Source organism: Drosophila eugracilis, unplaced genomic scaffold (genome assembly GCF_018153835.1).
Source record: "Drosophila eugracilis isolate 14026-0451.02 unplaced genomic scaffold, ASM1815383v1 contig_90, whole genome shotgun sequence".
In the NCBI taxonomy this organism is placed as follows: Eukaryota; Metazoa; Arthropoda; class Insecta; order Diptera; family Drosophilidae; genus Drosophila; species Drosophila eugracilis.
Genome location: NW_024573812.1, coordinates 3,182,761 through 3,196,811, shown reverse-complemented (window position 1 = coordinate 3,196,811; position 14,051 = coordinate 3,182,761). Strand labels below are relative to the sequence as shown.

Sequence of the window (14,051 nt, the reverse complement as noted above, 5' to 3'; positions counted from 1 at the left end):
TTGATTAGAAAAGTGACACCGCACGCACACTGGGCCCCAGCCCGGGCTAAGCCCTTCTAAGTCACCACATGGCACCAGCCGCATGTGACAGAGCTTATCCTGGTTTCAGTCATCGAAGACATGTCGTGCCCATCTAGCGGATATAGTTCTGGAGTTCGCTGCCAAAGGTATCCCGGTGGCAGATACCAGGGAAAATGGTTCGGCATGCAGCCTCATGGTTATGGAGTAAAACAAGCTAGCAGCGGTTTAGTCTACGAGGGTCAGTGGCAGATGGGCCAGCGACACGGCTATGGAACTCTGCGTCGCAAGGAGCCCAATGGCAGCATTCAACGCATCTACGTGGGCCAGTGGCGGCAGAATAAGCGTAATGGTGAGGGAAAACAGTTCTATCCCGATGGATCTGTGTACTATGGTCAGTGGTTAGGGAACCAGAGAAGTGGTCAAGGCATTCTATGGCAGGCGGATGGAGGTATTTATGTCGGGGAGTGGCTCCTGGACCAAATGCACGGAAGGGGTGTACTTTTTACGGGTGAGTAGAGTACTGATTTTCCACTGAATTTTAACTTAATATTCTAATAAATAGCCAATGGGAATCGCTATGTAGGCCAATTTGAAAGAGGCTGCAAGTCAGGAGGTGGTGTTTTTTACCACGGCAACGATGGCCAGCGGATTCAGCGAGGCTTTTGGAGTCAAGATATCTGCAAAACGTCATTAATGCCACTGCTACCAGGAAAAACTCAATGATTGTACTCCTCAGCCTTGTAACAATATATTTGAATAGAAAAATGTGTTCTTAAATATTAATTTAATAACCAAAACTAAGGATATTAATCCCAAATCAGTGCCTGTGTCGTGTTCGAGTGCTAATGGACTCCGTATCCGGAACCGGAGGTTCTGTCACCTGCCGCCTTGGTCGTCTGGTTGAAAGAGGAGCAGTCTTTGGTGTCTCCAAAGGTTGGCGCGTCTTAGCTCTTGTACTCCTTGAACTCAAAGCCACTGATGGCGTAGATACCATTTCCAGGCTATTATCCAATGTTATGACTTCACTGGCCGTCGCCGCGGTTTTTGACTTAGTTTTATCTCTACTCTTTGCCTGGGACTTTTTCTGTGGTAGAGACAGTAAATCCTCATCGTCGCTTATCTCGATCGGTTGGCAGGCATTAAGATCCACGTTATTGGAGGGTGGAGTGTTCTCCGAGCCACTTCCTCCGCTACTATTACTGGCAGCACTTGGTGGTCGTAGTGCTAGCTCCTCGTAAATCCGGAATCTAGGTGCCTTTTTAGCCGACTGTTTAGCTTTAGAGGCTCTATCCTTGATTGCTGAAGCCGATTGCGTTCGGTGTTTATCTTCAGGTGAAAGATTGAAAATCAAGGCACGACGTAATGTCTTCGACTTTGATTTCTCCTGAATCAAGGGCTTTAGCTCTATTTTAGCGGTCTTTAACTGTGCCATAAAGTTGTACCCAAAGTTAATATCAACCGCTTGCAGTCGCATCTTAAGACCCAATTGAGCCGTTGATATAGCCTCATCATGCTTTCGCCTGAAGCGCAGATAGTTAAGATGATATAGTTGCTGCACCTGCAACATTGAACCTAAAGCGGCGCTCATCTGCGATTTTTCCTCAATCCAATTATTTGCTCTTTCATAGAACTCATCCAACTGATCGCTATTCCTCTGAAGAAAATGTAGACGAGCATGAAGGCAGCCCATTATAAAGTAGACGCACTGAAGCTGAGTGTTCTCCCGAACGATAGAAGGCGCCATATCTAGGGTAAAGTAGCGATCCAAGTTAAGTTGAGGGTTTGGAGTATTTTGTTGCATGTTGAGCAGCTTAAGTGAGGGCGTATTCAATTGCTGCTGCTTTCTGATTGGCTCCACCAACTGAAGAAGGTGCATGTTGCTGGTTAGGTCAATAATAGTTGGATCTTTTATCGCTTCCTTCTCTGGGTGAGATTCTTTAGGGGTAAGTTGTTTTATATCCAAACAGTGCTCAATGAGTCGCAACTTTGACTGCGCCTTGGCAAAATTCTCCATTTGCAGATTTGTCCACAACCAGGCGAGAAATACCTCTATGGATCTTAAGGCCAAACCAGATTGGAGGACCAAATGGAGTACAATGTTGGAGAAGGCCAGTCGTTCACTTAATCTGTTTGAAGAGCATTCGGTGCTTTCCCTGACAAGAGTCGAAAGAAGCAACTGCAGTGAGCCACTATCTAAACTCGACAGATTGCAGAAATTCCGTACGTTTTCCAGAAGAGTGTCCAATCGTCGCAGGGGCGTCAGCATCTTGCTAGTCTTTGGCTTGCCTTGCTGATAACTGAGTCGAAAACGAACTGCTTGCAGGGTAATCAACACAATGTCACTTTTTCCCAGTCTTTCAGGAAACTCTTCTCGAAGCTGTTCCACTTGCAGAAGAAGCAACTGGGCGTGACTCAGACAATCCATTCTGGCATAGTAACTGGCTAGATGACAAAAACTCAGCATTACGACTGTGTGCTGTCGCTTGTAGAATCTTCCATTTTGCAGTTGTGGCCACAAATCATCCAGCCATTCCTCCGCCCATTCTACTTCATCAGATAATTTTAGTTTCAGACTAGAATTAACTTGATTCTGGGACAGAAAATGGTTCAGAGCTCGAAGATATGTGAATCGATCTTCCAGCCAGCGTCCTATTCTCAGGAGCAGCAGCCAGGCATCGTCCGCTTCTGACTGATACCCCATACTTGAAAGACCCAGGGCAGAAGAAACGGCATCGTCAATCAAAGCCTCCCAATCGATATAAGTTTCCTCAATGCCCAATGGTTCTTGATCTGCTTGGCTAAAGAAGTAGTTAAAAACAGATATTGATTCACTAGCTAACTGGACCAAGCGCTGCTCTCGTTTTATATTTATCTGTGACAAATTTTGTCTGAGGAGCAACTCTTCAAACAAATTCTCGTTTATCTCTTTGGTTGAAACCTTCGTTTTTTGAGCCTCCAGTGCTTCTAATAGCAATCCAACATTTGCGTGACCCAAACATAGATGCTCCATTCGGCTGAGAGAACCCTTTTGCTTTAACTTTGATCGCATTTCTTTGCACTCATTCAGAATGGAAGCATCATTTCGCATTTCCCGGGCCAAGAGAACCAGATGATAATCATTCTTCCGGCACCGGATTAGTGATTGCATATGAGCCGGAGATGGGTTCCTTAAATAGTGCAGCACAGCAAAGAAATCCGTATCATAAAGCTGCTTTTTCTGAGCAGGTGTAAGAGGAGAAGGCAGTGGACTAGACTCGTGCCATTCGTAGACACACTTGGTGATCTCCTTTCCTTCTTTTCCCTGATTGTGGTAATACAAACAAATTTGAGATCTCAATCGAACGGGATTCGTAAGCGAGGCCAAAAAGCTAGCTTGCAAGCGACTTGCAATACTAAGATCCTTGCAATGGCTGCTGGCCTTGAAGAGACGACGGAGAAAACCACTCATTTCCTGATCGGCAATCAAAGGTCGTAGCTTTTGTAGTTGCTCTAGAAGTGGCAGTAGAACGGACATCTGCTCCGGACAGGACACCTGATCAGCTACATAAATGAGCTGACGAACTAGCTTGATAAGCTCCACGCTGGTGGGACCTAGGCACTTCATGGTCTTGGCAACATCCATTGTGTATTTAACTATTCCTAGCAAAGGTTTGTGGGGGCTCTGGAAGAAGAAAGAATTATAAATATGTTGACAGCGGCAATTCAGCCGAATCACCATTAGATTACTCACCCTATCTGTTTTCTGCTCCTGCGTCGGTTGCCAGTTAATATACGCATCTAATGCGCACAGTCCATAAGCCATAATGCAATGCCGCCTCACACTCTTGCAGGCCTCATTTGTGCAACTGCAGCCCAGTGGACTCCTCGTAACATTTACTGCCAAACCACCACAGATGTGTAGCAACTGAAAGTGTGCTGTATAGATCTCTGGACTACCATCCCCTTCAAAATTCTGCCAGAAAAACTGAAAAGGGTTCTGGGACTTACTGCTGTTCTGTTGGATTAGCACTTGCAGCAATTGAAAGGCCACCAGTAGATCCGTAACCCATTGTTCCTTGACATAAGAGACAGTTTTATGTTCAAAAAAGTTTTGAAACTTCTGGGAAAGGTCAATATAGGCTCGTTTGAAATCGGATGAGGGTCCCCGAACATAGATTAACTTGATATAATAGTAGAACAGCTGCAGGGAATAGTTTAGATTGCTTTCCTGGCGGAAAAGTTCCTTGCACATGCGTAACAGCTGCAACGATAGTTGCTGGTTGGATTGGGGACTTAGAATGTCGATTTGCACGAGGGCCAAGGTAAAACTAAGGTACTCAGAAAATAGGGTGGGTAGTTCCGCTACAGAGCTGCTGGCCAGGAGTTTTAGAAGAGGAATAAACATCTTGGATAAACTCTCAGAGGGCAGAAAGCTTAGGGTCTTAAAAAATGTTCTGCTTCTTTTGCCAAACAAACTTTCATTTAGCTGAGCCAAAAGTGGTCCACTTTGGGTCATTTCCCTTTGCCTCATAATATCGAAAAGTTCTCCCAGGCATTCCAGTGCATAACCCAGGTGTCTTGTTGCCTCCAAAGGAAGTTTTTGCCTCTGCAGCTGCAAGTGTATGCCATTAAAGTGGGTCAAATGGATGTCCAGATACGCTTTATGGTCCGTATCCTGTTGTAAGAGGCAGGGTTGAGCTCGAATAAGGTTGTATAGTTTCTGGCAGGCTTCAATAGATCGCTAAAAATAGAATGGTTGATAAGAATATTCAAATTTTAATAAGTTATCTTACCTCCTGACACAAACAATGATGTATATACCGCAGACTGGTCAAATGCGCCTCCCATAAACTAGGCTTCTCCATGTAGGGAACCACACGTGGCAGCATTGTTCCCACTATATCGCAGTAAAGATCCGCATTCTGGTAAATGTTATCCTTCAAAGCGATGCAAATATGGCGCAAAACATTGACTTCGTATCTCAAGGGAAGAGATTCTTCTGTCAGCAATCGGAATTTAGCCTCTACCGTTTTGCAGACTTTTTCCACATCGGATCGGCTTCCCTTCAATTGATTAGCTATATCACTAGACATTTTGTCACAAGGAATTGACACATTTAACTAGTTTAACTGCGACGCTTCGTTTTTGGTTTGCTTTGCGCCAGAATTTGAGATCCAGTGTGACCGTAGGTGCTCCAGCTTGATAACCCGTAAACGATAGAACGATTCGATATTTTCTGCCAAAATTCAATAGACAATCAGAACCGTTGGGTCCAAAAATGTTATTTTCCATTAATATCACTAAATATTATGTTCCATATAAATCAAATTTATAATCAGTTAATGCACATATCGATGTTTTATCAGCACTTGTAACCGTTAAAAAATACAAAACGGATTTTTAAAAATACCAGTGATTCAAATTGTTGACTATAGGTTAATTATAACAAAATCTAAAAACTTAAAAGAAAATTATGAACTTCTCAACTGTTAAAGAGTGTGTATTTTGATTTATATCTTAAATATTCTTCAGAAACGCTTATATCTTTCATAAAATAATTTTGTGCATATAATCGCCATCAGTATGCCCCCCAAAAACACAATTTTAAAATGATTTAGTTTTATGTATTTCAGTTTCAATGGGCTGGTACAGACACTTCTCATCTCATTAAATATTCGGGTTCCTGTTTTAATAATAATTGGTTTTATAATTGTTTATTTAAAGAAAAATCTTTTCTAAAATTGTTTGTGTGCTCGATGTACTCGCCACATTCAATGAAAACATTCTACTGCCGTTGAATAAGTGGAAACATTTCGGTATATGGTAAGAAGTTTACTTAAAAGTACATAAAGGAAAACAATTTGGGATGCTCAATGTCGAGTGCTTTACGCCTAGGGAGACGTGGATAAAGTGTATATATGTCGGGGGGAGGTGGGTAACAATGAAAATGTGGGTAAATCACCTTGCGTAGAAAGTGATCGTGAAATTGGATTTTGCTTAACTTATGCGTATTCAAAGAAGGAATGACTTAAGTTAGTTAAAAGTTCTTAGCAGTAATTGTGTGATCGTTTTCACGCGAAACGTTGACAAAGCCGCAGTTGTACAAATAAAATATTTAACTCTGTCGGAAAGCTGTGATTTGTTTTTTTGCTATCCAATTAGTGGTTGAAATTTAAGAGCAAGACGTTAGGAGGTTAAAAATTGTACAGGTTGTTTTTATATTTAGGGCTAAGAAATTTTACAATGTGAAGCGGATTTCATATTAAAAATCCAACTGACGAAGGTGTTAAAATTGGAACTTGAACTTGGGTTCGGATGAGGCTATAGTCATGCGTTTTATTGGTTTTTTGCTTGGTTTCTCTTGTATTCCCCTTGGTTTTTCTCGCTTAAAATTATATTTTCTTTTATTTTGCTTTGTTTGATTATTACGTTCATTTTGCTCCTCCTTATGTGTTCTGTGTTTCTTGTTTTGGGCCGTTTGTGTTTTTTTTTTTTTTTTTTTTTTGTCATTTTTCATTTTCTTTAGCTTACATTTTAGAGAAACAAATTGTGGGCTTCCTAAAAAGTTAATCATCTTTTTCTATCAAAATATGATGTGTGTGGCTGTGTATTTGTTTTGTGTGTATGTGTGGGTGTGTATTTTAATTTATAACGTACTAAGACGATACAGCGAAAGATCGAGGATTTAACCATCATGCTTTCTTTTCTTGCCCCGGACTTGCGATTCGTCTGAAAAAAAGATAACAATTTAATCAATATTATTGAAATTAAATAAATGAATATAGTTGAACGCACCTTCTGCCTTTTCGCCATCCTTGTCTTCCTTGGCATTTACTGATGCAGCTGATTCATTAGCATCACCATCGGCATCATCAATATCGGAATCCTCATCCTCGTCGTCTTCGCCACCGTCGCCATCGCCTTCCCAGTCAGAGTTATCCTCTTCCAAATCGTCATTGTACACCTGTGACAAAGACACTTCGCCATTGTCCTCCTCGTCGCTATCATCGCTGTCGCCCTCCTCGTCATCGTCGTCCCCGGAAACTGAAAAGTAAAAGTAAAATTTATATTAAACTTCCTTGTATAGCTCGAACTTCCCCAATCCGACAGTTTAGATTTAAAACGGATGGTTGTCAATTAATTTGTATACTTTTGCCCTAAATTTCGAACTTTCATACATAATAAAATTTACGATTATTATTATTTATTTTACATGCATAAAGCTAATTGTCATTTAAAAATATAAAAACGTTGTAAGTAGTACGAATTCGACGAAGCATTTCCGAGTTAGAGAAGTTCGACAGAAAAGCGTTAAGAAACGCCATGCTTACAATATGTGGCATTGGCCAGGTTTAAAATGGCTAAAACCCAATACAGCAGGATAGCGAAATTTAAGTTGAGGTTGCTGCTAGGGGGCTGTTGGCTCGCCTTTATTACAGATTGTTCATTGGTTGCAGCAACTGTGGATTCTCTAAGCTGCAACTCTTTCAGGTACTCATCTAACTCGTCTACTTCTGGATCCTCCGATTTTGGAGGCGGTTTGTCCTGCAAACTCTTTTTCGCCTTGACTCGCTGTTCCAACTCTTCGAGTTCGTCTAAATCAATTTCTAAACCATTCAAACAGAATGCATTTCGCTTATCTGAAAGGCGACAGAAGCTAGTTTTCAAAATTTATGTTTTTGGTGATCGCAAGAAACCACAAACCCCAAAAAGTAATGAAATAAATAACCAGACAGACAATGAGTTTTTAAATCTTTGGTGAATGCTGATAAATCTTAGTTATGTAAGAATTCTGTCAATTGCGGAGTTTTATGAAAGTTATTAAAATACATACCTCCTTCTTCGTCGGAATCGTTGCCGTTGACCTCGTCATCATCATCGTCGTCAGATTGCGCCTCCTCATCGTTTAAATCAAAACTAAAATTAAACATAATTTCATGAACTCAACTATTTTTTAAAATAAGTAACCAAAACATACCCATCCAGGTAGCTTAACGATGGTAGCATTTTAAAGATCTTCTCGCGATAATTGTCCACCTGAGTGGCATCGTTATTAAACAGATCCAGCACAGCCAGGTTTTTAAATTCCTCCAGGGGCTTTAGGGTTTCCAGATCCTTTATCTTGTTACCGGACAAGTTCAGATATTGCAGTTTGGGGCTGGTGGTCAGATAGTTGAGGCCGCTCGAAATCCGATTATCGGAAAGTTCCAGCTTCTTCAAGTTGGGCAGTTTGGGGAAACCTTTAAGTGTGGTGAGGCCCACATTGATCAAGCTTAGCGATTCCAAGGCGGTGTATTCGTCTGTAAGGCCAACGATGCTTGTACTCCGACAATTGTCCAGATTAAGTTCTGTGATCTGCATTAAACAAGAGTTAAGTGGTTATATAATGTATAAACTTTCTAAGTTCTAGTTTTGATTGCCAAAAATAATTTTTTTAATACTTAAATAAGCTATGGTTATTAATATTAATTTCAATATATTATTTTATTGAATTTTAAAATATCTTTATCGATAGTATTTCTCGTCTAGCTAAACAAATAAGTTTATTAGTATTTTTGTAAACCATTTTGGATTTTTTTAAACCCTCCAGTTTGGTCACATTGGTAAAAAATTTTGACGCAAAGCGAGCAGAAAAAAAAATGGAGAACAATACATACGCAAAAATCGATCAAACGCTGAGAATTTTTTTGTTGAAATGAAAATCGACATTACATGGGAAATAACCTAATTGGCGCAACGACAAACGACTTGGTAAACATTTGCTGCTGCTCAATCGCCAAATTGCACAATTTTTTAATGCAGGCGACGATGAGAAAAAGTGCCAATTCGCGTTTATGTAACCCTAAAATATGTGTGTGTATGTGTATGTGCCAGATTGTGCATATGTGCGTGTGCATTCGCACAAAGAAGAATGCGCAAAGAGAAGTCGGACAAAACGGAATTGAAAAGAGGGTGGGAGGTAGATGGCAGGAGGAGAGTAGAACAAGCCGGCTGTCGCAACAACAACATGTTTGACCGTGACGTAGTTTAGTTGTTGCGCCTGTCTGGGAAAAGTGGGTGGCGGCGGAAAAGGGAGGAGGAGGTTGTTTTGTATTCCGATAATTTACGATTGAATAAATGTACATATTCGCCTTTTGGAGGCTGTGCAAGTTCAATTCAGATTACCCAATTATCAATATGTCACGTCGCCACAACAATAACAATAAGAAACAAAATGGGTGCCTTCAGAGTACGTCTGTCTGTCTCTGTCTAGCCGAAGAACAGTTATGTGGCTACAGGGGACACTTTATAAATTTAACTATAAATTAGAAAACGAGATTTTGAACATCTTTAAATATGATTACTTGTGTATGTACATTTTCAATGTAACTTATGTTCAAGGCTAAAAATCAGTTCTTAATTCTGACAGCATACCTGTCATGAAGTACTAAAAACCTTTGAGTGCAAAATGTATAGTGAATTTCTATGCTTTAACTGATGAAAATGACAGAGTTTGTAAACAATATAAAATATCCCATTTCCATTTCTTAATTATCAAGCATATTTATTCAGTTTCAGATTCCTTTTCTGTGTTTGGAGAGCATGTTAACGAAACAAAATTAGAAATTGTAATTTATCTTGTGAAGCTTAAAATAATTCTTTGATTTTACTCGGGGGATTTTCAGTTTTGATAAGAAAAGAAATAATGGGGTAGGCTCTCTAGGGTCCTATATTTAACTAATGGAATTTTAAAGAAGTAGATAAGAAACTTGGAAATTGAAATTTCGGAATGTCACTCTAGAAAAGTGAGAAATCAAAGTGACAAATTGTATAAGCCTTAATTCGCGGTAGAGAATAAGCACTGTATCTGAGCAAATGAGTGAGAATGAATGCACACAGCTTTTGGCTTTGACTTAGGCGCGAATGAGTGTGTATGCGTTGCTATTTTTTTGCTGCTGCCTTGCTTGTGTTGTGTGGTGCATTGTGGGTGGGTGGTTGCTTGGTTGGTTGGGTGGCTGGGTGACCGCCGATTGAGATTGAGTAGGCTGGCCATCTAGAGCGCATGTTTATTAATCAGCGGCTTTGTCTTTTCGCCTGCATTTCTTTTGCACTTTAGTGGGCGGGAGCGGGATGGCTAGAGATGGCGTGCAGGTAAACACACGTTAGAGTGAGGAAGGGGGTGAGAGGTAGCATAAAAGTATTATGACTGCGCAGTCAATATATGTATATGCTATGTGTCGATTATTTTGTGCATAAGTCGTCTTACGTATGCATGTGTATCTTTTGTGCGTCGAACGCGTGTGTTTGTGCGGATGATGCGCGCGCTATAATGTTGTTATAGATACATTTTGGTATCAAATAACCTGAAATTACAACATGCAGCAAACACACACGCACACACAAACACATGTTGCCGTGTTTGTCACAATTGAAGGCCGGCAATAACAGCAACAACAACTCAGCGCAACGGCAAGAACAAGAACAAAAAGCCAGGCAGCATTGCCAGCTGTGGAGATAATAAAAATTCAGGTGTTGTTGCTCTCTGATTTCAAAAGATCACTGAACATGGTGCAACCCCATGCGCAAAATAATGTTTTAATGAAATATGTTATATGAGTTAGGGGGTCGAGAAAATTGCATTTCGAAGGAGCAAACAGCAGGCAAGGCGCAAAAATGCGCGCACATGGCAACACTGGCGTCACATACATACACACACCTATACAAAGGCATGTGTGTAGAATTTGCTTATGGCGATCAATTTCTTTTTCTTTTCTTTTTTTCCTTCTTTCCTTGTTGATGCCGCTTCTTCTTTTTATATGGCGTCTAAATCCAAATTGAAACTAGATTTACATGGATGATGTACTGACACACAAACATGGCTTCTAATTTAGGGTTTAATTTAAGTTTGTGGCGCGTTTTTTTTTTACATACCTGATTTACTTTGCGTGCGCGTCGCTCCAGTTCTATTCTTTTCTCCATTGCAGCGGCACTTGTTTGTTTTGTGTTTTTTGGATGGTCGCTTTGGATTCCTTTTTCCTTTGCCGATTTCTTGTGTTTTTGTGTGTTTTCTTTTCCTTTTTTGTTGGTGGGCTCCCTACGAAAAACAGCGCACGCACCAAAGGCAAAAAAGACTCGCACTCACACACTCGCGCGCTCGCACACGCTCACTTACACAGACGCAGCTTTGCAAATTTTTCTTCTTTTTGTGCTTCTTTCGGTATTTTCGATGCCGCCACCGCTCGCTTTTCGCAGATTTTTATGGCTAAAATAACAGGGGGTGGTTGGGAGGTTTGAAAATTAGTTAGTTACTGGTAATTATTTGAAAACACAACAGCAACGGCTAGATGCGATTGCATTGTAACGCATTTCCTTCGATTCCAGCACATGACGCGCCTTTTCAAACCGACTTTTAACCATGATTACGATGGTTTATTCGATATTTAACACTTTTCCGGCCGAAGGAGATGACAATGCTGCTAACACGCACTCACCTGGCGATGCAGAATATTTAAATACTTCGGAATCAATTTTTAATTGTATTTTCAACCAAAGCAAAACGCTAGAGCTGGAACAAAAATCGATGTTTGTTCGATACCATAGATATTTCCACATACATATATCGATTATGGTTGGTTAAAAGGGGTGGCTATTCGATTTGGTAGATGTACTTGCTTAAATAGGAGGGTATATATGCTAAAGTATGACCGTTCTCCTCCCGAAGGACATGATTTATAGCCAGCAGCTTTTTCTCAGCTAACAAAATATTAGAATTGAGCGCCAAATTTAAATTCTGACTTAAAGTCCAAAAATTAATAGATTTTAAACTAAGTTAAATTATTTTTACTTCTAATATTGTTTTTTTTTTTTAACTTTTTATGCATATATATTTATACATATATGTTATTTTAATACTTATATTTATATCAATTATCTAAAATTTATATTCAAAAATGAGGTTTCCATATTTTCTGTTCATGTATTAGCAAACATTGAAGGATACTAAGATTCCTTGTAATTATTAGCCCGGAAAATGACGCTGTTCGCAATAATGCGGCATAATCAGATGCGCGTGCATCCAGCGGTAATGCGAAGCTGCAAAGCAGGGTCACCGGATCGGGGATATATAGGATTACCGTTGCGAAGGACGAGCGTCTTAATTAGCTCTGTAAAATGTGTGAAAAAACAGCAGAAAACAGCTTTAGCTTAGTTATTAAACGCCGCGAAGTCAACGAACGCCATTCGAGGAAGTTAAAAGTTAACCTTGTGTTGACACGGCCCGTTAGCTTTTCCTAACACACACATGCACATATTTATATACTTATGGTTGTTGTAGTGGGGCGGTGTTGCCGGAAAAAGATGCCTCTTGATTGTGGTGGAAGTCGGGGGAGTCGTCGAATCGCCCGTCTGGTTTATTCACTTCATACAAGAAAACTGAACTTAACTTAACTTAGCATAAGAAAAGACGATCGCCGACGGCCGACCGCTGCACTTGGACCCGAGAGAGCGAGAGTGCAAGATTGTTCAGAGAGGGGCGAGGGCGGATGCACTCTTCAGCGCGGATGCGCTCTTCAGCGCGGTTGCACTCTTCAGCGCGGATGCGCTCTTTAGAGTGGATGCGCTCTTCAGCGCGGATGCGCTCTTCACGCGCTCTTCTTCGGCGGCACATTAGCCCCTCATCTGAACATCCCGCCCCCTTGCAATCACTCGGGTTGCAACAGCTCCCTCGTCGCTACGGTTGGTGACAGGCTCCGGACACGACCCATCCAAAAACGGTGCTCTGGGCCACTGGCAGCCCGTCCTGGATCTTCAGGAAGCCCGGCTGCATGATCCGCGGGTACATGTCCGCGCCCAGGGCAACGGAGATCGTCGCTGGCAGATAGAACCGCTCATCCGCCAATGTCACGCCTCGGAAGTGGGCACGCACCGCCTCGCTCAGCTCTCGAGACGGCGTATGAACGCGCATGTGAGGCTCGATTTTGAAAGCGACCTCCAGCCGTACGCTATCATCCATTTTTGAACCCACGGTGGCCGAACATACTCCTTCGTCCCCCACGCTGGTAGTGGGCAGACGGAAACTCGCCGCTAGCGATGCGTCGATGCAGCTTGAGGGCGTACACGGGTCGATAAGGGCAATGGCGATGCGCACTATCGCGGTCGGCAACACATTGACGCTGTTCCGTTGCAGCAGCGACGATAGGGTGGGCGCAGCGGCCGCGTCCTTCGGGGGCTCTTGACGAGAAGCGGAAAATTGCCTAGGCGCGGATGACGCGGGCGGACGAGCGGTGGACGGCACCCGATGAGTGGCGGACGAAGGCCGTGGAGCATCTGAAGCCTGCCGGCCAGTGGCGGAAGAATGCCGAGGAGCTGCCGACGAGCGCCGGGAAGTCGATGGCCATGGATCGGCTTGTGAGTGCCGGAAAGTGGCGGACGAAGGCGGCGAAGCAACCGAAATGCGCCTGGAGTTGGCAGACGAAGGCCGCGAAGCAACCGAACCACGCCAGGAGTTGGCGGACGACGGCCGAGCGCTAGCTGAGACACTCCGTGTACTGTCTCCCGCGCTCCGTGACTTGTGCTCCTCTTGACGCGGCTGACGCCGAGACCGTGGCTTCTCCACGAGGTGCAGCAGCGAGTGGTGATCCTGACCACATGTTCTACAGCAGTCCCCACGCCGACACGATCCGTCGGAGTGCTCGTGAGCCAGGCAGCTGGAGCAATACCGGTTCACGAGAACCGCCCGGAGCCGCTTCTCGGCACTGAGACGTAGAAAGCGCCGACACTTCTTCAGAGGATGGATCCCACTGCAGACTCGGCATCGGTAGGACTGTGTACCTCGAGTACATCTGCTCTCCAGTGACTGGGCGCTGCGTGGACGTGGCGACATCGTGCTGAATATGACTGGCGGAACTATGATGGAGAAACAAAACAGCGTTATCAGAATTGGTGTGAAGTTCGACTTGGAATAACGGCCAGAGGTACGAGACAGCAACAATGCGCCGCACAGCTCTAACCGAGGGAGCGACACCGTTTTAACTGGGGCCACTCGAGTCTTTGCCGTCAGCAGGTTCACTATG

The 14,051-nt window shown here is 42.7% G+C and overlaps 3 protein-coding genes across 4 annotated transcripts; 1 reads left to right on the top strand and 2 right to left on the bottom strand.

The window, feature by feature from the left end:
* The first annotated feature begins 31 nt into the window (after positions 1 to 31).
* On the top strand, positions 32 to 807 carry LOC108112920 (MORN repeat-containing protein 3). The gene is made up of 2 exons (XM_017223309.1): positions 32 to 529; positions 584 to 807. The coding sequence occupies exons 1-2, from the start codon at positions 121 to 123 to the stop codon at positions 742 to 744; spliced, it is 570 nt and encodes a 189-aa protein (XP_017078798.1). The 5' UTR covers positions 32 to 120; the 3' UTR covers positions 745 to 807.
* LOC108112918 (protein three rows) lies at positions 748 to 5,304 on the bottom strand. The gene is made up of 3 exons (XM_017223305.2): positions 4,794 to 5,304; positions 3,752 to 4,741; positions 748 to 3,682 (listed from the first exon to the last, which is right to left on the bottom strand). The coding sequence occupies exons 1-3, from the start codon at positions 5,091 to 5,093 to the stop codon at positions 839 to 841; spliced, it is 4,134 nt and encodes a 1,377-aa protein (XP_017078794.1). The 5' UTR covers positions 5,094 to 5,304; the 3' UTR covers positions 748 to 838.
* A 298-nt stretch (positions 5,305 to 5,602) lies between these two features.
* On the bottom strand, positions 5,603 to 11,585 carry LOC108112919 (acidic leucine-rich nuclear phosphoprotein 32 family member A). Of its 2 annotated transcripts, XM_017223308.2 has the most exons (7): positions 11,472 to 11,585; positions 10,912 to 11,242; positions 7,979 to 8,355; positions 7,835 to 7,917; positions 7,332 to 7,640; positions 6,796 to 7,044; positions 5,603 to 6,729 (listed from the first exon to the last, which is right to left on the bottom strand). In XM_017223308.2, the coding sequence occupies exons 2-7, from the start codon at positions 10,957 to 10,959 to the stop codon at positions 6,686 to 6,688; spliced, it is 1,110 nt and encodes a 369-aa protein (XP_017078797.1). In that variant the 5' UTR covers positions 10,960 to 11,242; positions 11,472 to 11,585; the 3' UTR covers positions 5,603 to 6,685. The 2 variants fall into 2 exon arrangements, with proteins under 2 accessions (XP_017078797.1, XP_017078796.1); XM_017223307.2 differs by lacking the exon at positions 7,332 to 7,640 and having other exon boundaries at positions 11,472 to 11,583.
* Positions 11,586 to 14,051: the final 2,466 nt, after the last annotated feature.